The sequence below is a fragment of the Rhipicephalus sanguineus genome, chromosome 2, assembly GCF_013339695.2.
Source record: "Rhipicephalus sanguineus isolate Rsan-2018 chromosome 2, BIME_Rsan_1.4, whole genome shotgun sequence".
NCBI classification, from domain to species: Eukaryota; Metazoa; Arthropoda; class Arachnida; order Ixodida; family Ixodidae; genus Rhipicephalus; species Rhipicephalus sanguineus.
In genome coordinates, this window is record NC_051177.1 from 172,496,466 (window position 1) to 172,524,141 (window position 27,676).

Below are 27,676 nucleotides of genomic sequence, written 5' to 3' on the forward strand. Positions count from 1 at the left end.
GAGGAAGCGAGAAATAGAGAGAGAGAAAAGGACAGAAAGATAGAAAGAGAAAGGAATAGAGAAAGACGGAAATATAAATAAACATAGACAAAAAAGAGATTGCAAAAAAAAAGAAATAGCGAAAAAGAGAAAAAGAGAAAGAAAGAAAGGAAGAAAGAAAGGCAAAATGAAACACAAACAGAGGCCACCCAGCTCCTTACTTCTTTTACCTCTGGCACTACTAGTGCGAAGGAGCCTTAGTTTTTGCTCTTTTTATTGGTGTATATGGGTCATTCCATGCCAACTGTCCCAGTCGGGGCGCTCGACAAAAATCAATTTCTCTGAAAACATCTGAGAAAATTACACACATATAGATATTAGTTCTACAGTATTTTCCCAAAATATTTTGAGCGGCAAAAATTTTTCGGGCACGTGAGCGCCATTTGAACTTCTCGATATGGTGGAAAACCAGGTACGAAAGAAAAATTTGCTATAAATGGACCGTTTCATGCATTCATTCGAAACTTACTTTTTTGTGTTTTTGTAGCATCGGGCTGTCATTATATGACAGTTGCTTAGAGTAGCTTTATATTTTTTACTCCTTGGCGCGTAGGTAAAATTGAGTAAATTGCAGCGTTTTCGGGATTTTTTTACAAAAGACGATTGTAGACCAAATACATCAATTATTTTTATAGAACTCTCCATAAAACGTACTATTTCCTAAAGTTCTTGTGTTGCCTGTGTGCGACGCCCAGGCTCTAAAATAAAATCCTGAACTTAGAAAAAACGCTACATTGGCCTATGTTCAGACGTCTGTAGCACCCTAAGGTGGTCCAAGAAACAATACGCAGAAAAGCGCATACGACTGAGAATCATAGCACCTTCGCCCACAGAAAGTTTAATCGAAGTAGTTTTTGTTTTAGTCAAGAAAAATGTTTTGAAGTTTAGTCCCACCATTGCATTATTTTGCAATCGGGGTAGTACAAACCGACTGAATTTACCGAATAAAAAAAAACGAGGTAGTGTATTCGTAGCACATGGTTTTCAGCTCCTTTTGTTAGTGCTTTAAAATGTATAATACATATCAAGGAGATGATAAACAGAGGTAAAAATATAACAATACTATTGGCTTAGATGCCGAAATTCCCCAATAATACTTACTTAAAGTAATAAGTAAAATAAGTAATAAATACAATGAATGTGCCTTGCGGCACGCTTTTGAACGGCTTCGAGTGCGGTGATGAGATATGTTTTGTGTGGATTCCATATGGCGGATGCATATTCCAATTTCGGACGGACTATTGACTGGTAGGCCAGTAGTTTAACCGGTTTGGGGGCGAATATCAGAGGATGCTTGAGAAAACCGAGTGATTTGTTAGCAGAAGAAATGATGTTAGTCACTTGTGTGCGCCAGGACAAGTCGTTCGATATAGTAACACCTATGTACTTGGAAGACTGCGCAGAACACATGGGAATGTTCCTGAGTGTGTATTTGTAAGGAAAGGGATCGCGCCGACGAGAAAATACCATGAGTTTGCATTCCTTAGGAATAAGTTCCATTAACAAACGGTCGCACCATTGCTGTAGACAGTTGATGTCCTCCTGAAGTAAGTCTTGATTCGATGTGTTAGTAATTGTGCGATAAATGACGCAGTCATCTGCGAACAAACGAACGTTGCAAGACACGTGTAGAGGAAGGTCACTGATGCATATTAGGAAGAGTAATGGTCCGAGAACAGATCCTTGCGGTACGCCGGAGGTCACTGGTAGGGGGCCCGATGTGCGGTTGTTAACTGTAACGAACTGAGATCGGTTTGTGAAGAACGCTTCAATCCATCGCAAAATGTCGCGGTTAATGTTCGCTAGAGAAAGTTTTAGTAATAGACGTTGGTGTGGTACCTTGTCGAACGATTTTGTGAAATCTAGAAATATCGCGTCTCTTCGGAGGTTAGAATCTAAGCTGGTATGAATATCATGCAGGAATATGGCCAGCTGTGTTTCGCAGGAAAAGCCTTTGCGGAACCCCTGCTGTGAAGAATGAAAATATTTGTTTGAGTCAAGAAACTTCATAATTTCCGTGTACATGATGTGTTCCATGAGCTCACAGGGCACACTCGTTAACGAAATGGGGCGATAATTAAGCGGGCAATCGCTGTCACCTGCTTTGTGAATGGGAACAACCAGTGCCACGTTCCAGTCATATGGCATTTCACCAGTTGAAAGTGACTGCGAGAACAACAAACACAGGAAAACCGCGGTGACATGTTTAGTATTCTTCAACAGTTTCTAATTAATGTAACCCACGCCGGCTGCCGATGTGAGTTTAACATTGTCGATTAACGATGAGATGCCATCTGGGAAAAATGTAGTGGTTGTCATAGCACCTGTTGCATTGGTACGCGAAAAAAGAGGGGGCGTGGTGAGCTCTTCTGTAAACACAGAGACAAAGGCTGCATTAAAAAGGTTCGCGCACTCTATATCGTCGACCGTTTCGCCTCTTCCATTGGTAAGTGTTACATTGTGCCTTTCTTGAGGATTTATCATTAGCAAGAATTTCTATGTGTTATTCATTAAAAGATTCCGAAGGTCATCGCCAAACAATGCATCTTTCGCCTTGCGAATTGCTGATAGGTATGCGCGTTCAGCAGCGTAGTATTTTCCCCATGCACACGTGTTCGTCATGCATTTTGCGGTGCGGTACATGCGTTTCTGTCTGTTTTCTAGTCTTTTTAGTGAATTAATGTATCATGGTTTTTGTTCATGCGTTCGAAAAGTAATTTTTGGTATGTACCGGGTCGCTAAGTTGTTTATTTTCTCTTTGAATATCAGTCAATTTTCATGAATGCTGCGGTTATGAAATGCTTCTTGGAAGGAAGGTAAAAAATTTTGTAAATATTCCCATATTGCATCATAATTACCTTTGTCGTATAAGTGTATAGCTTTTTCGCGCTTCTGCAGTTGTGGAGCAAATCGAAAAGAAGCATGGATGACCTTGTGATTACTTCCTTCTCTAAGAGAAGTAATGGACGACAAACTGTCTGGACAGTTGACCAGTACTAGATCTAAAGTGTTCGCAGTGTCTTGGGTAACGCGCGTCGGCTGTGATACGAGTTGTGTTAGATTAAAGTTGAGGCAAACGACCAGAAAATCTTCAGCTTCGGTTTGGTTTACTAGAGAGGGTACGGTGCTGCGCCAATCAATGTCTGGTAGGTTATAGGTCTCCAAATACAAGAAGGTTGGCATTTGGGTGCCGAGAGCAAACCACAATTAGTGCATTGTTTAGTTTACGAGCGACGTCGGCGCTATTCCGCGGAGGCCTGTAACAAACACCTAAATTTACAGACTGTGGGGCGGCATGGCATAGAATAAACAGTATTTCTAATTCTGATGTGATGTTGATCGCAGAGCACGACAACACTTCCGAGTCATAGACGTCGCTACGAAGCCACGTTTCTGTAAGTTCAAGAACGTTGCTGATGGACGACAGCACGAGGTTTAGATACGTGTTCTCGTTTGGGAAGGAAGCTTCGCATGTTGGTATACATTATTGAGAGGGAAACGTGAGATATAGGCTTGTTTTTTGATGACGTGGTGACTGCTATATTTCTTTCACGGTTTGCGATGCGTCATCGAACACGTAGCGCTTAGAACGAATGAAAAGAGTTTTAAAGCGCATGGAAAATGGCACAGAATTAGGTTTCGCAAAGGAAACAAGTTGTCTGCGGGCGTTCCTAACTGCTGGGGAAAAATCTTCACCGATGCTGACATTGCTGCCCTTAAGTTTGCGCTCATTTGAGAGTACCATTTCTTTTTTCTTATAATGATTAAACCTAACAATTAATGGGCACCGGCGATTAGCAGAATAGCGACCAACACGATGCGCTCGCTCTATATCTGGAAGTTCAAGTGGCACGTTCTGGTGGTCTGAGCACAGACATATCTTTTCTCATTTGAAATTGGCAGCCATTGGTGCAACAACAAAAAGCCCCAAATCTTCTATACATAAACTATGGCTCGATGCGAAATTCATTATGCTGACATAATCATTATCATTCTTGGTAGCCTCCTCTCCCAGTTGACCGTTCACGAAGGACCTAAATATCCGCCACCAGTAAATGTTCTGGCATTTGAATTCTGTTGTTTTTTATTTTTTGCAACCTAAGCCAATGGCAGTCTCTAGATTCAATAGGGACTTGATGTATCAAGAAACAAAAGAATCTTTCAACCATTGTACGTGCTCACGCCACTTCCAACAAACTTCTCGAGACATTAGCCATCGATAATAGCAATAGTATATAAGTATCGAAATAGTTCCAGCATGCAACGCTAGAACTGCTCTTAAGAGCGTCATATGTTTTTGCATTCGTACGGCCTGCACTTCTTCCTTGCGCCATTTGTATCTCTTCTCGCTTGGGGATTTACAAGCGCTAACTTGTTTTGCGTTCGTGCGTCCGCGCACATCCTTGTGCGCTTCCGCTCGCAAGGCGATATCGCCTTTGAGCTCATTTCGCTCGACTGCAAACGTCAGTTTAGCTGCCCTATTGCGCCAAAAGACTGGTTCGCGACTGCATCTGTTGCCATCTTACCCAGAGGTATGTAGGAAATTCAAGATTTAATCAGGAAATTTAGTGCATGATTTCCCTGCGATGCTTAACCCTTTATGCGACAGCGGGACACATACGTCCCACTTTTCCGTCTGCAGGAAATGTTTTCTCCCACATCACCCGTTGCAATTAGCGCATTTTTAAATTACTCATATCTTACCTAAGTTGGTTGGTTGGTTCCTCAGTACTTTGGCTCAACCCACTGCGGGGGATAGGCCATGAAGCGGACGGTGCTTTGCTTAGGAAACTAATTCACTTCGTGAAGGAAAAAGCTGAAATGAAATGTTAGCCTTACATATAAACTCGCAAGATTTAAAGAAGAGAAAAAAGAAAAAAAAACGCCTATATAGAAACAACAAGGACAATAAAAAAAATATATATATACAGTTGCATATAAGACAACTGAGGCTACACTCAACATTCAATTCTTTTGGATTCTCGTAAAAAATTAGAGACAGCGTTGAAAACGCTCCTGTGGCTAAAACCAAATTATGGTTGCCCCAAATGAAAGAATCACCGGAAGTGACAAATTCAAGCCCAACTTCCGCAGGGTTCTTCTAGTAGTCTTTTTCTTTGTGTTTTAAATCTTCGGCACGTCAAAAAGAAGTGCTCTAGAGATTCCCTCTCATTACAGTGGAGGCATAACGGTGACTGAGCCAGACCCGACCTGTGAAGGTAAAAGTTCAGTGGTGGGACTCGACAGCGTAGCCTTGTATTTGTATTTCTTCCTTCCTAGATGAACACCATCTGCTCTTCCAAGGAAACTTTAGCTGTGGGAAATCTGATGAAAACAAAGGAGATTTTTCGAAGTTATTGGCCGTGGTACGCTTTTCAAATCTCGCTGCTGTGACATACGCTGACGTGGGCAATACAGACAAATAGGGCCATCATGGGATGATATTGCCAGTGCATCCGCATATTCATTGAGTGCTAGCCCTCTATGGCCTGGTACCCACACTAATCGAACCAGCCGTACATGCTGGGAATCATCGAATTAGAACGTCTGTATGGTACTCGATAATTAGGTGCACTTAACGCAGAACAGACAGAGAGGCAGTCTGTTAGTACAACCACTGCTGATAGACACTGGGGCAATTTACTCAATGCTAGGACTATTGCCAGCAATTCAGCCTGGTAAATAGGGGTGAAGTCCGGTAACCGAATCGAGAATGACCAGTCTAGAGAGAATGATAAATTCCCACACCTGCCTTCTCTTCACAAACGGACCGCATCAGTCGCTATCACAGTCTTAGTTTCTAAAGTGGCCAGATGATCTTCCAAAATGCAATTTAGATATTTAATATGGTAAATTTTTCGCGTCTGGGATATATATCATCAATTCAATCCTAATTGTTTCTACAGTGCTGAGTATCTGTACTTCCCAGAGGTGAAACTTTTAATGGGTCCAAAGTCTCTGTGTAAAAATGACCTGGGGGCAAACGTAATCTAGACATTGGTGGTTAAAAATGAGGCTTGCTGGTTAATGAAGGACATACTGTGACCTCCTATGTGGAGAAGCATAGATTTTAGGAATGTACTTACTGTTAAATTATGAAATCTTTTGATAAGAGACGGCAGGCGTGATCCCAAGGAACATCTTTACAGCGAAAGCTGTTATGAGATCATTTCACCGGCCGTTTTTGGCGCCGTAGTTGTCCGCCGCCGCCGCCGCCGCTGCCGCCCCGCCGCCGCCGCCGGTGTCCGTAACCAGTATCGCTCGAAATAAGAAAAAAAAACGAAAGAAAAAAATTCCAGGATGGAATGAGGTTCGACCTGGGCCCTCTGCGTGGGAGGCCCAGTATTCAACCTCTGAGCCATGCTGGTGCTTGAAACTGCTTTGCAAAAAGGTCCTAGACAGGCTTCATGTCGGGAAGGAACCACTTAGCATATGATATAGGCTGGTGGTAGAAAAGTAAAATAAGCACCAAGCGTCGCACAACGCGAATTCTGTAACCAGGGTCACACAATGCGAATTGCGCAACGAGTACGTTTGTTGAATGCTTCCAACCCATTACAAAGGACTCTGCCATAATTCTTCTTCGTCATCAGGCACAGCATCAACAAAGTGCGCATAATGCCCTACATGCTATAGCAGGTACACAACGCTCTCCGTAGAATGACGAAAATGGCACAGTGCCTGCTGCCCTACTTCTCAAAAATTACAATGATTTATAGCGTAGTGGGTTCCTCGCAAGAGTGCACTTGTATTGGGTTGCCAAGGAAGCCCATAAGCGCATGATCCACTTCCTCGGGGTCTCAGTAGAGTTCTTCGCCCCCCCACCCCGTCTCTCTCCCACGTCAACGTATGTTATACAGCATGACGGGAGAGGGAAATAGCGAACGGGCCTCACCCAATGCAAATTAATAACTGGTGGGCCGTTTAAAGATTCCAACCCATTACAAACGGTTGAGCCATAATTCTTCATCGTCATCAGTCCGTCGCGTCAACAAAGTGCACATAATGCTTACAGACGTGTAGCTGGTGCCTCGCTTCTCCGCAGAATGACGAATAATGGCTTTGTAGGTGCTTCACAACTTCACAAAAATTGTGATTTATGGCGTAGTGGGTACCTTTCTAGTGTACTTGTATTAGCAGCCCCAGGAGAGGATACAACGGGCTCTAGAAACGCCGCTCTTCCAGCTTTCGCTGTGACTGTGCTGCGGTTTCAGCGCAGGCCTGGCGTTTTTTTACCACGCTTTAAAAGTGTGGAAGTTGCGTTACAATTGCGTTGAATTTCGAGAAATTAATTATGATAGCTTTTGAATCTTCCTCTACTTCAGTTAGAAAGAACCTACCAATGTAAATTCTGGATAATTTCCTCTCCTTCTGGTTCTTCAGAGAGGCGATTTTAGCTTCCAGTAATCACATATTTTTGAAAATTTGCGCAATATCTTGACCGATAAATGCATCGAAGCTCAATCCCCCGCGAAATTGCCACCCTCATCCCTCAGCGTAATTGCGGATATTTGTGCGCGGAAATATTTCTCTTGATATTATATACGTCTTGAAATGTAGGCAGATATTCAGGAACAACAGCCGTACTCAAAAATTTCGCCAACCAAACGAAGGACAGGCAAATGGACAAAAAAAGAAAGGTCGGTGCATGAGGTGAAGTAAGCTTTACAGAAACAGATCATGGCGCTATGAAGGCTCGCAAGAACCGCAGGTGCAGGTGGTGTTCTACTGCTAGAAATGGGGTCCCCACAACTTTCCTTAGCACAACTTGAGAAGTGATATTCTGTGCCACTTCCTTCGGCCGTTTCATCCCAAATACCCATTGATGAAATCGCGAGATGGTGCCTTCATGAGACAGAGGGACAATGTTTTCCCACTTTTTGGAAACATTCTCATATGTCAGTGGGACATATATGCCCCACTTTTTTCAGTAAACTACTAGCTAGATTTTGATCAAATTCCCTTTATACACTTTGTTGTTTATACCAATATACGTCAGCTGGCTTTTACATCATCATGTCAAAAATATAGGCAAACCTACAAAGGGTTAATGCATCCACATATATACTGCAGTTATATTTGGTGTTTCACGTTCCACAAATAAAGCACGGTAAATGTAACACGCAGCGCGTACTTGCAGCTATCTTATACTGCAGTGAAGTTAGAGCTGGCGACACTGCAACGTGCCGATTACTGATTAATTCATGTATTCTTATCAGTGTAACGTAAATATTCTTAACGTGAATATTCTTCCATAGTTACCTTTGGTGCATTTACTCTCCGTGAATGGAAATAACTTTCAATCATTTGTTTGAATTTTCCTTGATGCCAAAGTATGCTTCGGAATTACAAGGATATTCTGGTACTGCCCTAAAGCTGTATAGTCTTAGAAATCTCAGTTAAAAAGGATTTTAGCAGCGAAGCTGTTCCTGGTTGAGCTTTTCATGCCCGGGATCCGTGGCAACGCTTGTGGGCATCATAAACCCGTATGTGCCACAGAAATTGGGTAACTCCCACTACACAAAACTTCCGCTAAAATGAAGAAGGTAACAGTTAGCCCAACGAATGACCTGCCCGTTACTGTAGAAACATTTTAGCGCTGCAAAGTTGAGGACAAGAAAAACAGTGCTAAGGTCCTACAGTTCCCTTTCCTTCGTATGTTAAGTCACTCCCTCCTCTCCTTTTTTGATCTTCTTGTTTCATAAAGTTCAGTTATTAGATGCGCTTCCTCTGTGTTGTCCATGTTTTTTCTTGTCCTCAACTATGCAGCGCTAAAACATTTTTCTGCAGTATGTTCCACCTAGCCCCCACCCAAGCTCTTCTGCGCGTTACCACAGTCACACCACTGTCACGTGATATTTTGCGGTTATGAAAGGTGGTGGCTATACTGCCACCTCAAAGCTTAACAAAGAGTGTTTAATAAAGAGCAGTGATACAACATAGCGGAGCATCTTAAGCGAAGGCTTCTTTGTGAACCTGTGTACAAGAGTGAAGGAAAAAATGGGGTATTTTAAGGGCTCGTTATTTCTTTGTTGTACATATTATTAATGAGCATTAACAGGCGATATTAGCAAGGAAAGTATAGGAGATGTTATTTCTAATAATTATGATATAGAAGTGACAAAAGGGAAGTGGATGAAATGATAACTTGCCGCTGGCAGGGACCGAACCTGCAACCTTCGAATAACGAGTCCGATGCTCTACCAATTGAGCTACTGCGGCGGTCATCACCCTGTCCACTCAGGGTATATCTGTGCATTTAAACCTGGGAATGTTAGTCAGCGCCAATCGCAGCCATGGCAGTGAGTGTGGAACACTCTTTTTCTGTCTGTTGGTATCATGTAGCACGTGATCTTTTTACAAGCTGGCAGCTGACCAATAATTCCTCGCATACTACCTGAAGACATCAAGTCTGCCAGAAAGAGAACCTGTGGTGGAAAGAAGGGGAATTTTAAGGGCTCGTTTTTTCTTTGTTAGACACAATATTAATGAGAAGAAAAGTGTAGGGGATGTTATTTCTGATAATTGCGTTATAAATGTGACGAAAGTAAACTGGACGAAAAGACAACTTGCCATTGGCAGTGACCGAACCTGTAACCTTCGAATAATTCATTCCTGGCATTATTGTCGGTAAGTTCTAATTATTGTTGTGTATACGAGTGCTATTTTCAAAATGCAATAAAACTATAATGCCACATGAAAGCTTAACAAGGAGGGTTTAATAAAGAACAGTGATGGAACATATCTGAAATACTTGCAAAACATAGAAATGCGTTACATGACGAAGCGAACGCCACCAGCTACGCTGTTTCATCGGTGTCCGCGAAGCGGAGCTGGTTGAAGTTTTCAATTAGCAGTTTATTGCGCGAAGTATTTTTTGTTCAGCTTGTTCAGTTTGAGTACATTTTAATATGCTATTTTTTCTGGTCGTCGCGATGGTGACGCTGTGGCGTTTGTGGTATTCACGCTGTTTTCGTCAGCAAGACATCGCTTGCTTAGGACCAATTACATTTGACGTTTTTTTTTTCTTTATCATACAGTTTGCACCATTTACCCCGCAGGACGAAGGCGAGAGCCTATCTGGAAATCTGCGGCTTGTCATGGAAAACGAAAAACCACCCCCGTACGTCCAGTATCTTCCTGGAGACGGTACAGTAAATCTTGTCGAAACGGAGCAGGAACCGTCATACAGACCATTGCACGGAATACGCCCGTCTCGATGCACAAGGAGAAGCTTCTTGTACATGGGCGTTGCCGCTTGCCTGGCCGCCATATTGATATGTTTGGCATCGTTGTTACTCGTTCATGGCAAGGTGAGCCAATTGCCTTCATCAACCGTTGAACTAAAGTAATACAGGAAAGTTTGAGCCGGGATGTCGGTCGCCTAGCACTTTCCGTCGTTCTACACCCATTATCAGCTCATCTTCTCATCCTCTGTTACACCCCCGCAATGGGACCAAAAGAAAACGAGGCATAGTCCATGTATCCAAGTTTTTTTTCAGTTTGAAGGGGTACTGACAATAATTTTGGAAGCTGACTTTGCTCCAGCATAGTAGTCTCCTCTATACAGAAACGCGTCTCAGCGAGTGTGAAGCTCAGAAAATACTCTAATTTCATCGCGATAGCGTTAAACAGCTCGTTTCGCAGAAATTCTGGTGTCGGTGTCGGTGCCATTAGTTGTGAGCGATAAATCAGCGTTGTCCATGATCGAAAATTAGAGGTAGATGCAAATAAAGAACTAATAAAGACGTTCCGCTCGACTAGGACCCGGGATTCAAACCTACAACTCCTCGCTCCATGGCGCAATATGTTTAGCCGCTCGGCTGCCACGCATACATCTTCTACCCTACTAACGGCGAGCCATTTAGATACACCAATTACCGTTGGTGGTACGCCCACCTCGGAGCCGCTTCACCGTGGCAAGGGCTTGAATATCACACGCGAGAGGGCGTAAAGGGTCCCCGGCGCTGTGTTTCGTCGAGCGGCATGCATTGATATAAGAGCCGGAGGGCGTCTTCATTTCGGCTTTCCTTGCGGCACGGTTTAGGTGTCCACCGAGAAGGGAAACCAGGCCAGCGGTTGGGAAGGCGATACGAACACGGGTTCGATTACGCTATCGCGTTTTGCTCGCGAGAACGAACCTCAAGCGTCCTGAAAGTTTTTATTTTCACATTAAAGTAAATTTTCCCATGGCGCACCTACTGACATCGAGGCTAGTGCGACGTCAGGCTACAGCTTGAATCCTGGTGCCCTCACGCACCAGTATGGCTAGCTTTGATGACGTCAGGTACCAAAGATGACATAATTGCCGATTGCGTATCACCAACAGAGCCACAGAGTGGAGCGGCCGTATATACGACACTATATAGTGCGCGAGCACGTGGCGAGCTCATACTGTGTCGTGACGTCAAGGCACAGTACGAACCGCAATCGTTCGCATCTTATGCACTCATAAAAGAAGCGCGGTTCAACAACATCTAAGAGTACGTGACTCTCGTTATGTTTCCAGTCATCGATATCAAATTAGTCATTTTTCGAACATTGTTCTATTGGCCTGGTGTGCGACCGATGGTGGCGCTGCGAACGGCGCCTGTATGATGTCAGAGCGGGGATTCGCGCGCTTTCGTCTGCTACGTAGGCCCAGCGCCGAGTTGAATCCACCTTTGTGGTAGCTAAATCTCAACAAAAAAGCAGTTCAATTGGTCATCTTGGGTATGGTGGCTACTGACGCTGTGCGAACAACCATGGGTCTGCTTTTAACGTTCATTTAGAACTACAGCTCTTTGTTTCATAGAACTGCGGCCGCTTGTCTCCGCGGCGAGTACTGCGCAATGGTGAAGTACTGCTCTGTGCCTCAGTGTACTTCGTCCGTTCCTGAAAAACGCGTTGGCTTTCACAACTATCCTAAGAACCCAAAGCTGAAGAAGAAGTGGATAGTCAAGCTCCGAATGGGAAAGCGCCCCACGCCTTCGTCGACAGTGTGCAGCAAGCACTTTGCGGAGAGTGATTTCTGCTACCCACCGTACGCGCCACTCTTAGGTAAGCTTGTGACCACGTTTAAGCGCCTCGCCAATACTTAAGCCGTTTATTCAACGCAGGCTATAAGCATAGGCGACTTACACCAGGTGCGGTGCCGTCCCACAACCTGCCGCGAAGGCCCCTAGACAAGGAGCTGACGACGCGGCGTCCGAATCACCTCGCGGGAAAGCGCGCCTCGTGAGCTCAGCTGAGCAGCGCAGGATATCTGAGACTACGGCTGCATTTCGATGGTGTACATACGTATTTTACTTATGCAGGCAAGCGCGCGCCTAGCGGACTGCTTATCACAAATTCATAACCGAAACCTGTTGCCGCTGTTTAGTGCACGTTCTCAAAAAGCTTTTACCTGAGGCAGCATGCAGACACTTTTATAAAAGCTGAGCTCTTTAAGCTTTTCGTTAGGCTGCGTGGCGTGAAACTCGAGCCAGCTTGCCTTTGCCACGTTAATCTCTGTGGCCCTGTGCATGGTATAATCAGCGATTATGTTATATTCTAATACCCATGCGACGGCCCTGTGCGGTGTTAATATGAACTACGACGTAATACTATTCTCACTGAACCAACATTACGGGACACACTGCGATCATGGGCATCGGCAGGGGGGTGTGCAACAAGGCGGCACTTGCGCACTTGTTTGCAGGACAAGAGCTGCGACGGTGATGCATCTCCGTTGACGGCCTCGACCGCGCATTCAACAACGTGGCCTGCGTCGTACACCGCCTCGCCCTCGATGAGGCACCGCGACCTTTCACGAGCTTTATCTACATGCTTGCAGATGCTGGAGAACGGCATGCTTACTGAAATATCGAAGGAAACACCCAAACTAATTAGTATCGTACGGCGGAAACAAGATAACGAGCGAGAACACTCACACATAGTTTCACTTTCTTACCAGCAATGCGGTCGGTGGCATCGGCGCACTCGCCGGCCATCCGGGGGATTTCTTGGCCCTGTCGATCGGGCCGCGACTAAAACAAGTTCAAGACTACACTCGAAAACGTTCGTTGCAGGCGTTGGTTGACCGTCGCGAGGCTGTTAGTTCGACAAAGTTCCCGCCTGAAGCAGATGATCCGCATACAGGAGCAGCGGCTGCTGCAGCGCGGTTGAGAGCGGAGTCCCCGCTCTGACGTCACACGCGAGAGCGCGCCACACCAAGATCTCAAGGCCAGTTACCGCGGCCATGTTTATGAGGCTGCGGAAGCTTTGTTACGCAGTTATAAAAAGAAGTTTTTCATACAGTGAAACGCCTTTATCATATACATACAGTGATGTAGACAGTTTCTATTACAGATAACCGCAAACCCGATCTATCCGCACATGATGCAACAAAAAAAAACTGCATATAACCGAAAGATGTTTCGAGTCTGACTCATTGCTTTCTCGACATCTTCAAGTGAAATGAGTAATGATACGCAGTACGAGTGCACCATATAGTTGACGTGATATTCGACTTGACAAAGCATCTGCGAGCTTTTACGCTAATATTTCCGCATAAAGCATGCCTTTGTGCAGTGCTCATGTTACATGCTGTTGTCTTTTCAGCCGTCTTCCCGTGCAGAACCCCTTACAAAGTTTGGTAAGCTTTCCGTTTTGGTTCTTCGCGGACAGGCTTTTGTAAAGGGATGAACGAGATATATAATGCATGGCATTTGCCAGAGTTTCTTACTCCCAATTTCAAAGGTGATTTCATGTGTCTTTTTTGTTTGACAGTGCAAGAGCATCCAAAATATCCTTTACAACACGAGTCGACTGTTTGTGGGACGTATGTAGAAATGTTTTAGTTTCTCTGGTGTGCCATGATTTAGACAGTAGATAAGCAAGCCGTCTTACATATACAGTACCACTTCACTGAAACTCGACATCTTGCTGCGCGTAAAGACGCAACCAAGCCTTCTCCTTCGTCCCCGCCCATCATCTGCATTGGAATGCCTTGCCAGTGGGACCCCGTGGTCATCACTGCTATCACTGACAGCAACGTTACATATTGACACTCGTAATAAGAGAGCGCTAGCGCTCTAAATGGCACGTTGACACAAACCTGAGCAACGATATATATGGTACATTTCGAAGGTAGGACGCTCTTGGTTTAAAAACCACAAGACAAATTTTATAGTGGTACATTTAACCAGCATAGCGGCATCCTGGATTGGTTGGTTGGTTGGTTCCTAGTGGAATTGATCAACCCACCACGGGGGATCGGCCATGAATCGTGCGGCAGTAGGATTTCTGAAGAGCTCTAACTTCTACCTTTGTTGTCTTTCTTTTTTGTGGAAGAATCGTCGATGATACCACTGCTGCTCTCCTTCCTAAAAGAAAAGCACCAATTGAGGAGAAAACCTGGGTCAGGCGGCGCTGCTGCGCCTTATCTGAAAAGCGCCCCCTTTTTCGGTAATCTCGTGATGCAGTCGCGCACGGCGCTCCGCCGGCGGTTTGTTTACATTGAAGTTGCTGGCATTCTGTTCGCGCCACGCGCCCGCGTGCTCCCTCTTCCTCTCGTTTTCCGCTTGCGCTACCTGTGCGCTCTTCAAGGCGATAATTTCAGATAATTGAGGATTCACAAAAATAAACTCCCGTAAACGCCGAATGTCCTTATAAATTAAACTCCGAAAAACAACCTCCCACTTTGAAGAAAATAAACCGAGAAAACACGAAGCCCTATTCATAACTCACGTTCTTGTGACGTGCTGGGTCTCATGGATGGGTCTGTCAATACTTTTATTTATTAATGTACTGAATTCTGCCTTCATTCCTGAAGTTACGTATCAGTTTCGGTTTTTCTTTGTCTGTGCTGAAAATCATCCACTGTTTCAGCCATTCTCTGAGGTTTCGCTGAATGTAAACTTACCTGAACCAGCGTTTTCCCATTCGATCTTGATATTCTCGCAAAACCGCTTTTGTTCGAATAAGTGTGTCTTTCCCGTGCTTTCCTAATAACCATATTCTGTCCTGCATTATCTCAGACCTGCCTGATGTTCGTAACCTGGTCCTGCTGTCGAGCACGGACAACTCTATCACGGTCACATGGGAGCGACCTGAAGTTCGTTTCGACTATTACTGGGTCAGCATCAGCGCGGACAGTCGAGAAAAGAACACCACCATGAAACAGCATTACATGGGCTCCTGCTCGAATGGTACAATCATCCACGCAAGCCAGAACCGAGTCACCTGTACCAACATCGACGCTTGCACGAACGTCAAGTTTACTGTACGTACGCACATCAACGGACCTCCGGAACGTACTTCTGAGGGAGCAACAATAGGAGGCATTTTTATTGCTGGAAAAGGTGACTCAAACTTCAATCGCTCTCAACCATGAGCAGTTCGTGTCTATGAGGCCGACTACTTGCACTATTGGTAGTCACCTCTAGCATGTCGTGTAAGGTTCATCATGCAGGCCTACCTCCCTAAGTTAAGATCTTTTACGAAGCTATTTTGTGCACTACCCTTTTAGCACAGTTCTCTTACGATGGTACAAAACAATGGCGGTTATGAGATAAACACATTCAGTGCTTTGAAAGTAATTTATTAGAAAAAAAGTCGTAGTTTCGCCGCCAAGCCGAAGTAATAGCGCGATAGCGACCAACGGGAATGTTACACAATGTAACGTTAGCGGCTCACTCCTTCAGGACGAGACCTTGCTTAACTCGAACAAAGCGCTGGTGTAACAAAACGCGACAGCTGCAGCGAGTGAAGTGACTTTAGTTCTGTCTATGGCTTCAACAAAAACTTTGCGATGATAGCACAGCCTGTAAAAAGGTATAAGCCGCAGGCTGACTGGCTGCAAAGATATAGCGCGCGCTCCACCGAGAGGCCTTGCCTGGCTTGTCAAATTGCGCATTCCTGGCCGTAGGTATGTTTATGGAGGTGCACGATTTATACTCCACCTGAACACATACTGCAGGAAATTATCTCGCAATGATGGTAGCACATTTAAACAAGATTTTCTCGATGCAGTGACGTTTTATCAGCTTTCATTCCGCACCAATGAGAGTTTGCAATGTGGCCCCCACAGAGTGACCAAAGAAGGTTACAAAGCAGTTGAACGATTAGCCGCACAAAGCAAATCTTTCATGCTGGCGTTTAATGGACTACATACAAACATGCATATATACTTTACAGGGTGACGTTGGTAAAAAGATGCTGAATGCATACTAAACGTTCAAACACGAACGCGGTCTTATTCAAAAACTCACAGGGTCCCTTATCCATTCGTCTCATTTAACTCGAAGACGAAATACGTTTTCGTCTTTTTCTTCTATATTGATGTATTGAACCTCCCAAGAGCCACTCCGAAAGCTTTTTGCTACTAACGCGGTTCTTCAATGCCTTCAGGATCGGAGACTTTGTAAGCTTTCTGCACCTCACCATGTTTTGCACTGCCTCAGAGATCGGCCCATCTTTAAACAAAGAATGATGTAATGTGATGCCGTCGCAGTGGCTGATGATGATGTCATGATACCGTCAAAAATTCTGACGTCATATGGTGACATCATCACGTGATGATGACGTTTTGCATTACTGGAGTTGACGCCGCCGACGTAGGACGCCGGCGCGGGACGCCGGTCAGTTGTCGTGCGTGATGAGGCATCTAAGGCTTTCGCTTTAATAGGAATGATTTCGGACAATGAGTTGTTTGATTGAAGGTATGCAAATACTTAGGTATATCAGCGCGTAGATGCTGCTTCTGTTGGCGGCATTCACGAAATTGAGCTGCGTGCGTCTTCACGACGTTGAGAAATGGCGGGCGCTGCAGGCAGAAAATTCTGTGACTTAGCGAAAGCTCTCGCTAGATGCAAAAGCATGAACATTCTTTGCCTCTAAGAAATTGTTAGAAAATGTCCTTAATCTTGCCGCGTTCTGTTTCAGATCCAGACGCACCAAGGAATATCACCGCGATCGGAATATCACGAACACTTACCCGAGTACAGTGGGCACCGCCGTCCAACCTGACCGAAACGCAAACCGTGTACGCAGTTAGAGTATGTCCCAATTTCACGTCATGTGACGGAGAGCTGAATGGCTGCAAGGAAAATCAGACGTCCCATACATGGCTGGAATTCGAAAGCACCGTCGATACCACGCATTGCGTTGTCGTCGTGGCAAATGCCCAGTGCGGGCCCCGGATGTTAAGAAGCCCCAAAGGAATGTCGGTAGTAAGGACACCGTCATTTGGTAAGTTCGACGATTTTATTGTCATGCCCATGGTGCCTCCAAAATATCTGCAACTAAGGTGTTATGTTTCATACAAAGGTTCTTATCTCAAGGTTTTTGCTGCGGATATAGAAAGTTGAAGAGGCAGAAAATAGGGACGCTTTCCTATTCGTTTAAACTCGGATGTCGACAAAGTTCTTGTTGATATTACGAATCGTCTCTTCAGTGTCACTACCGGTGACATCATGTGTACATGACAGCCCCATTGGGACTTATACAGTTCAACATGTCAAAGCTTATCTTGACATTATCCTATGGTCTCAAGAGTACAACCTAACCATCTTGGGCATGACTGGCGCCGTATTTTTTTTACCTAGCACTTTGCGTGACAACATTATTGCGATAGCACTTATATGGACATTCTCGACGAGTTTTTGGCGTCGGCATCGCCGACATGTTCCATATAAAGTCTACATCGATAACGTCCCCCTGCGCATCTTAGGTTCTACCCGCAGGTAAAACGCCTGGGCAGGGGTGACGAACGTGGCCGGAACAAAGATCAAACGAGCCAGGTCGTGCATGCGATAACATCATTCCGTATGCGAGGCCTGCCATCGAATGCTGCTCAAGAAAAGAGGGAGCGCCTCACCCGTCTTGAAGGAGCATGAAAAGGCGCTGGGGCAGGGGGAGTCGAGCAGCAACTGTGAATCAGGACGTCTTTTCCTGCAACTCTGAACTTCCATTGTAAGGGCGCGGTCGCGATAGCTTGCGCGCGCGCCATCTCGCGGAGCATCAGCGGACGTCTCGTATACCATTCTACGTGCTGCGCTTTCCACGCCAAGAGACTGGGCGAAATCCGCTTCTCTTCTTGGAGCGGGCGTATTCTCTTACACCAGCGTTTTGTAGAGTAGAGTCACGCGTGACTGGATCTAAAAGAGTTAGCTGCCAGCTTTAATTCGTATAACATTAAAATTTGTTGCTATCGCATCCACTGCTTCGCCCGTGTGGTGAAACTGTGATTTTTGTCCTTCAATTGAAGTTATGGCATGCATGAAATGACCAAAAATAAGTAGGCTTTAGTTTCACTATCAGGAGCCCTGAGTTAATATTACCGGTAATCCCATCAAAAGAAATGGCATTTGTAGCGATTCACTAGTTGAGGCTATGAACAAAGTACGAATGTGAATTTGTGTGATGGCAACCGGGAAAATAGTGCTGAAAGGGATGCTCCGGACACGAATACAGCATGGGTATTTTCGATTCGCAAGGTTTTTCCTAACGTAGAAAACATTTTGCTTAATTGATCACTTGAATTAAAGAGGTCGCTTGCACACATTATTTATTTTCAGCCCTTGCGAAAGCGGCATCATGTTGACACAAGACGTCAGCACCGAATTTGTCGTGAAATTGTGTGATTGATTCTTAAAAATTCCAGGTTGAGAAAATATATATAATAAAGGAAGTGTTTCAATATTTTAAGCCTTATGAGGCGGTAGATGTACGCATGAAGTTAAAAATTATTTCACGCTAATGACGCTAGGGTGTTAAATACATTTACTGAAATACAATAATCAGGATTTCATACCACTGGGCTTCGACTTCGTTTCTGCCCTCAGAAGTGATGAAATGTCATCACAGCTTTCAACACAAGCATGTCAAACCACTAAATGTGGCTAAATTTATTGCATTAAACATAGCTACCTTTAGGAACACCATCGGATAGGGAATCGGCTAAAAGCTCACCTGTTTCACCGCAGCGCCTCCTGATGTCACCAACTTGACAATTATTAACGTTGGGGCAGAATTCTTCACCGTCGGCTGGACAAGGCCAGAGGCTGCGTTTGACTACTACAGCGTGGAGCTAAAGAGCCCTGAAATACAAAAACTTTCGAGCATTGGATCTTGCGCAAACGGAGCCATCATTCACCGCGACCGGACAGAATTAACGTGCACCGAGCTGGAGCCTTGGATCATATACGAGTTGCGGTTGCACACTCATATTACCGGACCACCTGCGCGGACTTCTTCCGGCAGAACAGCAGTCATTGTGACGAACAAAAAAGGTAAGGTACCATTCTCACCTCATAGTGTGAGTAGCGGGATTACAGGGGCTCATTTATGGCGAAGATCGTCTGTTTACCACTTATACGTAGTTAGTCATAAAAAAGTTGCCTTGCACTAAATGTGAAAATGACAATACGCAAAAAAATATAGGTCATGCTAGCTTAATAGTTCCTGCGTAAAACGCTACTGCATATTCTTTTCACCTGCTCGTTCACAGACTTTTCAAAAAGTATTCATTGTTTCTAGGAGATTAATAGAATTAATTAAACGCTTCTATGAGGATTAGCTGGAGATATTAAAGTGAATGACCAAAATGAAAAGGTTGCGTAGTTATGGAAAAGACAGTACAAGAATTGTAAACATGAACTATGGAGACTCTACATTTGGCCGTCGGTTTACGGGTAATGCAAGCAAACTTATGAACGAAACAAGAGAAATTGATTGAGAGGTCCATTTCTTCGTTGTGCTGTAGTTGTACCGGCAAAGGAGTTGCAAGGCCGCCGTGCAGAAGTACTCATCAAGCGTTTCTCCTAATTTCAAAGATAAGTCCTGCATCCAGCCAGCTTATAATAGTGCCGCAAGTCTTATATTTCATGAGTTGAAGCTTCACCCACAAAGACTGTGGGCAACGCGCTGCGCAGGCCTCGCCGTGATGTGTACGAAGCTTCGGGATTGTTTTGGAACAATCCGTTAAGATTGCGCGCCGCACGAGAATGTTCCAGCTTTGTCGAGAGATAACGCCGCCAACAGCGATATCGCTGGAAAGTTCGACAGCACCTGTATAAAAGCCGACGCACTTCGCCGCTTGTCAGTTGATCGACGGACGACGCCCTGTTCGCCGCTATCATTGTACAGCGTGTATTGTTGTAGTTCTAGTTCTCATTTTCCCGGCCACAAGTTCGGCCAAATAAACAGTTTCATTCTGCAAACGCCGACTGCTTTCTTCGTCGACGTCACGACCACGTGACATCTGGTGGAGGTGCTGCTCGTTCATGTTCCGGACGCCCCCGACAAGCCTTGAACCCAGCCCACGTCGCGAAGAAGACACCGACACCATCAGCGGCAGTCGAGCCAGCCGCAGACTGGAAGGACTACCCCCACAATACGGACCCCTACCGGACAAGACCAGGATCACAACGAAGAAGACAACAGCCACAATGACAACCGCTGTGGCGCCTACAACGGTCGTCATGCATCAACCGAGGGAGCCGCCGACATTCCGCGGATCACCATGCGAGGATCCAGAAAGCTGGCTGGAGGCATACGACCGAGTCTCCACGTTCAACAACTGGGACTGCGACGAGAAGCTACGCCATGTCTACTTCGCCCTTCAAGATGGCGCAAGGACCTGGTTCGAGAATCGAGAGTCCACGCTAACATCATGGGACCTCTTCCGCACCGGATTTCTCAACACCTTCACGAGCGTCATCCGGAAAGAAAGGGCTGAAACCCTTCTCGAGACCCGTGTACAGCTCCCCAATGAAAACGTCGGACTGTACACCGAAGAAATGACTCGCCTATTCCGCCATGCCGATCCAGCCATGTCCGAAGAAAAGAAAGTTCGCTTCCTGATGCGGGGAGTGAAGGAAGAACTCTTCGCCGGACTTGTGCGCAACCCGCCGAAGACGGTCTCGGAATTCCTTTCAGAGGCCACCACAATCGAAAAGGCATTAGAAATCCGCACAAGGCAGTACAACCGCCGCATTCCTACGACGACCTACGGGGAGGTTCAGGCGCTGCAGTCTGATGACCTGCGTGACACCATCAGAGCGATTGTGCGGGAAGAGCTGCGCAAACTGTTACCTTCGCCGCAGCATCAAGTGCATTCAATCGCCGACGTTGTCCGCGAGGAAGTCCGGCAATCGCTTGGAATTCCCGAAGCACCGCAGGCTCAGCCGGAAGCCATGAGCTATGCTGCTGCAGACCGACGCAACGCCCCACCCCCTCGCCCACGTCAAGACGCCGCGTCGCCGCAGCAGTTCCGCCGCCAGGCACCGCCGCCACCACCACCGACGCCATACCGCCCGCCGACAGGACAACGCTGCGCCCCCCGAAAGACCGACGTTTGGCGTGCCCCTGACAACCGGCCGCTCTGCTATCACTGCGGGGAAGCCGGCCACACATACCGCCGATGCCAGTATCGACAGATGGGGCTACGCGGATTCGCCGTTAACGCGCCGCGCCCGCAGCCAGGCGAACGGCCTCGCGACATCGACGACTACCTCACCGGAACACAGTGGGAAGAACGACGAGCTTCCCGCTCGCCGTCGCGCGGCCGCTACATGTCACCGCACCGCCGGCAGTACACTGGCCCAAACCGGGGCCGGTCGCCTAGCCCGTATCCGGGAAACTAAGGGCAGCAACCGATGGAGGTGCGGTTGCTGTACGACGAAAGCCGAAGATCCTCCGCGGCCGCCGACGACGACAACGCGACGAGACGTTCAGGACACGACGCAAACCGGACGGAGCCCTCACGACGAAACTTCGCGGCCCGAAGAAAACCTGACGACGCAACGTAGAAACAGCGGGACAAATCGACGAAGCCGTGATCCGACGCCACGACCTAACCGCAACGCAAGACGACGAACTAGCGACCTCGATGTCCTTATCGACGGCCACAGCATCACAGCTCTCGTCGACGCCGGAGCCGACTATTCCGTCGTCAGTGGGCCATTCGCCACCAAGCTGAAGAAAGTAAAGACCGCTTGGAGTGGACCCGAAATCCGGACAGCTGGAGGCCACCTGATAACACCGATTGGTGTCTGCACGGCGAGAGTCACCATCAATAACCACACTTATCCTGCGAGCTTTGTAATCCTACAAAACTGCTCCAGGGATGTGATACTCGGAATGGACTTCCTACGTGACCACGGCGCCGTTATCGACCTGAGGTCTGAGTCGATAACACTAACCTCAGACAAAGCGCTCCCGCCCCACCCGACGCCAGGGAACCATGCACTGAATGTGATAGAAGAGCAGGTGACCGTTCCGCCGCGCTCCAGCGTCATTATTTCCGTCGGCACTGAAAAACCTGGAAACCTTGAAGGCGTAATCGATGGCGATCAGCAACTACTCCTGAATCGTCAAATTTGCGTCGCAAGAGGTATCGCCGAGCTGCATGACGGTAAAGCAAAGGTACTGCTGACAAACTTCAGCCACGAATATAGGCACCTCAACATGGGTACGACAGTTGCCTACATCGACGAATGTGTAGCCGCCAGCGATGCTTTCGCCCTCTTCGATGCTGCCGAACCTGCTTCGACGAATAGAGGTCCCGAACCGGATTTTGACGTCAACCCGAGCCTTCCGAATCAAGCAAGACCAGCTCAAAACCCTGCTCCTGCAATACAAGCACTGTTTCTCGTCGTCCTCGCGGGTCAGACAAACGCCCCTTGCTAAGCACCGCATTATAACAGAAGAAAATTCTCGACCACTCCGGTAGAGCCCCTACAGAGTTTCGACTCGAGAACGTGAGGCCATAAAGAAACAAGTCGACGAAATGTTACGCGACGATATCATCCAGCCTTCAAAGAGTCCGTGGGCGTCACCCGTGGTATTAGTGAAGAAGAAGGACGGGACACTGCGCTTCTGCGTTGATTATCGGCGCCTGAATAAAATCACGAAGAAGGACGTGTACCCCCTCCCACGGATAGACGACACCCTGGATCGACTTCACAACGCAACGTACTTTTCGTCGATGGACCTCAAGACCGGCTATTGGCAGATCGAAGTAGATGAAAGAGACCGAGAAAAGACCGCTTTTATAACACTCGACGGCCTCTCTGAGTTCAAGGTCATGCCTTTCGGTCTTTGCGCGGCACCTGCGACGTTCCAGCGCGTCATGGACACCGTACTGGCTGGATTGAAGTGGCAGACGTGCCTTGTGTATTTGGACGACGTCGTCGTGTTTTCCTCGACCTTCGACGAGCACCTCCGGCGGCTTGAGGCAGTACTTCAAGCAATCAATACCTCTGGACTGACCCTGAAGCCGGAAAAGTGCCGATTCGCATACGACGAGCTCCTGTTTCTCGGTCATGTGATCAGCAAGTCTGGAGTGCGCCCAGACCCGCGGAAAACAGCGGCCATCGCCGACTTCGCGCCTCCCACCGACAAGAAGGCTGTCCGCCGATTTCTCGGCTTATGCGCCTATTACAGACGCTTCGTCAAAAACTTTTCACGGATCGCCGAACCACTGACGCTTCTCACGAAGGCTAACGTGGCATTCAGGTGGGAAACGGCGCAAGTGCAAGCATTTCAAGAACTTAAACGACGCCTGCAGACGCCACCCATACTTGCGCATTTCGACGATTGCGCCGATACTGAAATACACACCGACGCAAGCAGCGTAGGACTCGGTGCCGTCCTTGTGCAAAAGACGGACGGGCTTGAAAGGGTTATCAGTTATGCTAGCCGGTCATTATCCAAGGCAGAAGCCAACTATTCCACAACAGAAAGGGAATGCCTCGCCATCATCTGGGCTACGTCAAAGTTTCGCCCCTACCTCTATGGCAGGCCCTTCAAAGTTGTCAGTGACCATCACGCCTTATGTTGGCTAGCTAACTTGAAGGACCCTTCAGGTCGTCTCGCACGATGGAGTCTGAGGCTTCAAGAATTCGACATTACCGTCGTGTACAAGTCCGGACGAAAACACTCTGACGTCGACTGCCTCTCTCGTGCCCCCGTCGACGCGCCGCCGCAAGACGACGACGATGACTGCTTCCTCGGAACTATAAGTGCCGACGACTTCGCCGAAAGGCAACGAGCCGACGCGGAACTGGGGGGCCTTATGGAGTACCTCCAGTGCAAGACCGCCGTTGTTCCGAAGGTATTCAAGCGAGGACTGTCGTCGTTTTTCTTACGGAACGGCGTTCTCCTGAAAAAGAACTTCTCGCCACTTCGAACGGACTATCTTCTTGTGGTGCCCTCATCATTGCGACCAGAAGTCCTCCAAGCCCTACACGACGACCCGACGGCTGGACACCTCGGTGTTTCCCGCACGCTCGCCAGAATACAGGAAAAGTACTACTGGCCACGCCTTGCTGCCGACGTCGCCCACTACGTCAAGACTTGCCGAGATTGCCAGCGACGGAAGACACCGCCGACTAGGCCAGCGGGATTTCTGCAGCCAATCAAACCACCTCACCGGCCGTTCCAGCAAATCGGGATGGACCTACTGGGGCCGTTCCCGACGTCGACTTCCGGCAACAAGTGGATCGTCGTAGCAACTGACTACCTCACCCGCTACGCCGAGACAAAGGCATTGCCCAAAGGCAGTGCCGCGGAGGTAGCCAAGTTCTTCGTGGAGAACATCGTCTTGCGTCATGGCGCCCCAGAGGTCCTCATCACAGACAGAGGTACCGATTTTACAGCGGACCTAACTCAGGCGATCTTAAAATACAGCGAGACGAGCCACCGCCGCACCACCGCCTACCACCCGCAGACCAATGGCCTCACCGAGCGTCTAAATAAGACCATCGCCGACATGCTCGCCATGTACGTCGAGATAAGATTTCTTCAAGATAACTCATGCACAAGAAAGCTTTTGTTGCCTGAAGCAATGAGAAAGTGAGACCTGACAGTCCCGTAAAGAAAACCCCAGGTGGTCGAAATTTCCGGAGCCCTCCACTACGGCGTCTCTCATAATCATATGGTGGTTTTGGGACGTTAAACCCCAGATATTATTATATATTAGTCCCGTAAAGAAAATAACTCCGTTTAAGTATTGCACCCTGTATGTAAATCAATTCTGGTTCTTCGAAAACTATGCCTTTTCTCAATGTCCTTATGAATCTGAGTAGAGGGCAATCATACGTAAAACGTTGTGTGTGCTTTTTGTATGCAGTAACCTTGAATTTGGTGTTTTTGAAATCATGACTCTTGCAGTTGCACCTGAGGTGTCAAACTTGAAGGTAGAGAACATTAGAGGCACCTCCTTTGTTGTGACCTGGGAACGGCCGAAAGAGAGCATCGAATACTACACAGTTGAAGTCACCGACCATGGAAGTGGCCACATCGGGGACAGGTTCCACAGCATCGTTTCGTGCAACAACGGTGCTGCAATCAATCCCAGGCAGACAAGCCTGACCTGCACGAAATCCGACACCTGCACCAGCGTCAGCGTTCGAGTTAAAACCCACACCAGAGGTCCTCCTGAAATCGAGTCCCCTGGAGTGACCTTGGAGAACGTCCTTCTTCCTGGAACTGGTATTAGCCTTTCTGCGGCTTATGTCCGTTCGGAGCAACGTCTAAACACAGACACAAGAGAGAAAGCGAAACACCTCAAACGCCGACTAACAACGAAATATGTGCACTGCGGTAGAAAATAAGGTAGACATGAAAACTTGTCTGCGCATACCGAGATAAGAGACGATACCTATCAATCCGGCGCACGTTGGGGTCTACGTGAGAGGTAACTGGCGTTATATTTAATCTTTATGCAAGTTCATCCACGGTTGGCTCCACATGCGCTACTCTCAAAGGAAAAAAAGAAGAGTATGTGTGACTCCTTTCGGGCAGCCTTGATTTGCCACGTATATGACTCTCTTTAAGAAGCACGTTAACACTCTTGTGGGTGACACGACTCTCCGAACTGAGCATAATGATCTTGAAAGAGAGTTGAAGTAATTTTATAAAGAGATACATTTACGTGGCGAGCCAAGACTGCCCGAAAAGAATCAAAATACTTTTTTTAGAGTGTACCTCTATTACAACGAAAAAAGAACAAATCCCTGAACAGTTATCCAGGTAAACACCAACGCGCCGGATTGATAGGTAGGATGGGCATGCGCTGATAAGTTCTTGCGCCTACCTTATTTTCCTCCACTCCGCGCCTTTTCTGCAGAAGTGTCTGGTGTTGGGCCTGTAGGTGCATATATTGGAACCAGCGTGTGTGGTCGTCAAAACTTCCCTTGTGCACGTGTCTTTAAAGGCTGGGTTCGTCGATCTGTCTTTTCTGCATTTTATTGGCATTTGTGGTGTCCTGAGTTCTCACTTGTATCCGTGTTTGATCGCCCAGCCTTTTAATATGAATATGCACAAACTAAATCAGCTCTTCGTTAATATAAGTCTTAATACGTTCGAGAGTAAAATGTTGCCGCCAAGTACTTCGTAATACTTTATTGGGCATGATGATAAAGTTTCGACTTTAAGAACTTTATTTGCATTCAGTAACTATGCAATTCTCAGAACGTGGACAACATACCCGCATTTAGCAATGACGTGCTATCATGCATCAAGAGCAGATTTCCTTATTTCTGCAATGTCATGCGTGACACTTTATCTGAGACTGCTTGTAGAAGATTAGAGGTTTAAATACAGTCTCAATCTTTATGTGTAGTGCGAAAGCTGACGATTCCTGCTTTTCTTTTCTACAGACCAGTAAGTCTAAAGGAATACCTGGAAAATCACTACAGATCGATGCAATTGCAACAAAAAATGCCTTAAGCTCGTAATATCTTTCTTTTTATGGTAATCACGTTTCGTTCTCCTTTGCAGAACTTCCGGAAGTGACCGATCTGAAGCTGACAACAGCCAAAAATGACTCTTTCACCGTCACATTCCAAGCGCCAGAGGATTGCGTAGACGTCTTTCATTACAATATCACAGACCACAATTCACCCCGTCGTAAAGTGGAAGACAAAGGATGTACTCAGCGAAACACGGCGAACAATATCTTCCAGGTCACCTGCACTGGGATTGAAGCCTGTCACAAGGTGGACTTTGCCGTGGGGTCGCGTAAGCTCAAACAACCTAGTCGGGATTCGCCTGGAGTGGCAATCCGTGGAATTGAGATCCGTGGAAAATGTAACGGGTAGTCTTTTCCATTATTCTTTTACAGCGAAAGCTGTTATCAGATAACAACGGCAGTGGGGTAATTGTCCGCCGCCGCCGGTGTCCGTAACCACTATCGCGTGGAATAAGAAAAAAAGTGAAACGAGAATAAAATTTCTCGGCACCAAGCTGGGCGAGAGATACTACCGGTGGTGCGTGTTATTCTTTGCTTCCACCCACCACTTACCTAACTATTGGTAAGTAGTCACTGTGTGCTCTCAGCCACGGCTCTGGTGACAGCGATGGTGTTTAGGGCCCTGGTATATATTACAGCGAAAGCTGTTCTGAGATGACAAGAGCCGACTTTCGCGCCGTAGTTGTCCGCTGCCGCCTACGCTGCCCGTACCCGCTCTCGCGCGAAATAGGAAAAACTGGAAATACAGACAAATTATAGAAACGGATGGGATTTGAAGCCGGGCCCTGCTGCATGGCAGTCAAGTATTCTACCACAGGGCGACGCCGGTGCTTGAAACTTCTCGCAGAAATGCCCTTTACAGGTCTCATGTCGGGCAAGCAATCGTGTTAACATATGTGATATAGCGTCGTAGAAGAG

At 46.8% G+C, this 27,676-nt stretch overlaps 1 protein-coding gene across 1 annotated transcript; it reads left to right on the top strand.

Annotated features, from left to right (window-relative positions):
* The first annotated feature begins 10,233 nt into the window (after nt 1-10,233).
* LOC119381380 (tenascin-like) lies at nt 10,234-27,260 on the top strand. Its single transcript, XM_037649223.1, has 7 exons — nt 10,234-10,352; nt 13,621-13,654; nt 15,039-15,362; nt 16,945-17,250; nt 18,987-19,292; nt 25,177-25,497; nt 26,788-27,260. Exons 1-7 carry the CDS (start codon nt 10,284-10,286, stop codon nt 27,105-27,107), a joined length of 1,680 nt encoding a protein of 559 aa, XP_037505151.1. The 5' UTR covers nt 10,234-10,283; the 3' UTR covers nt 27,108-27,260.
* The last annotated feature ends 416 nt before the right edge of the window (nt 27,261-27,676 follow it).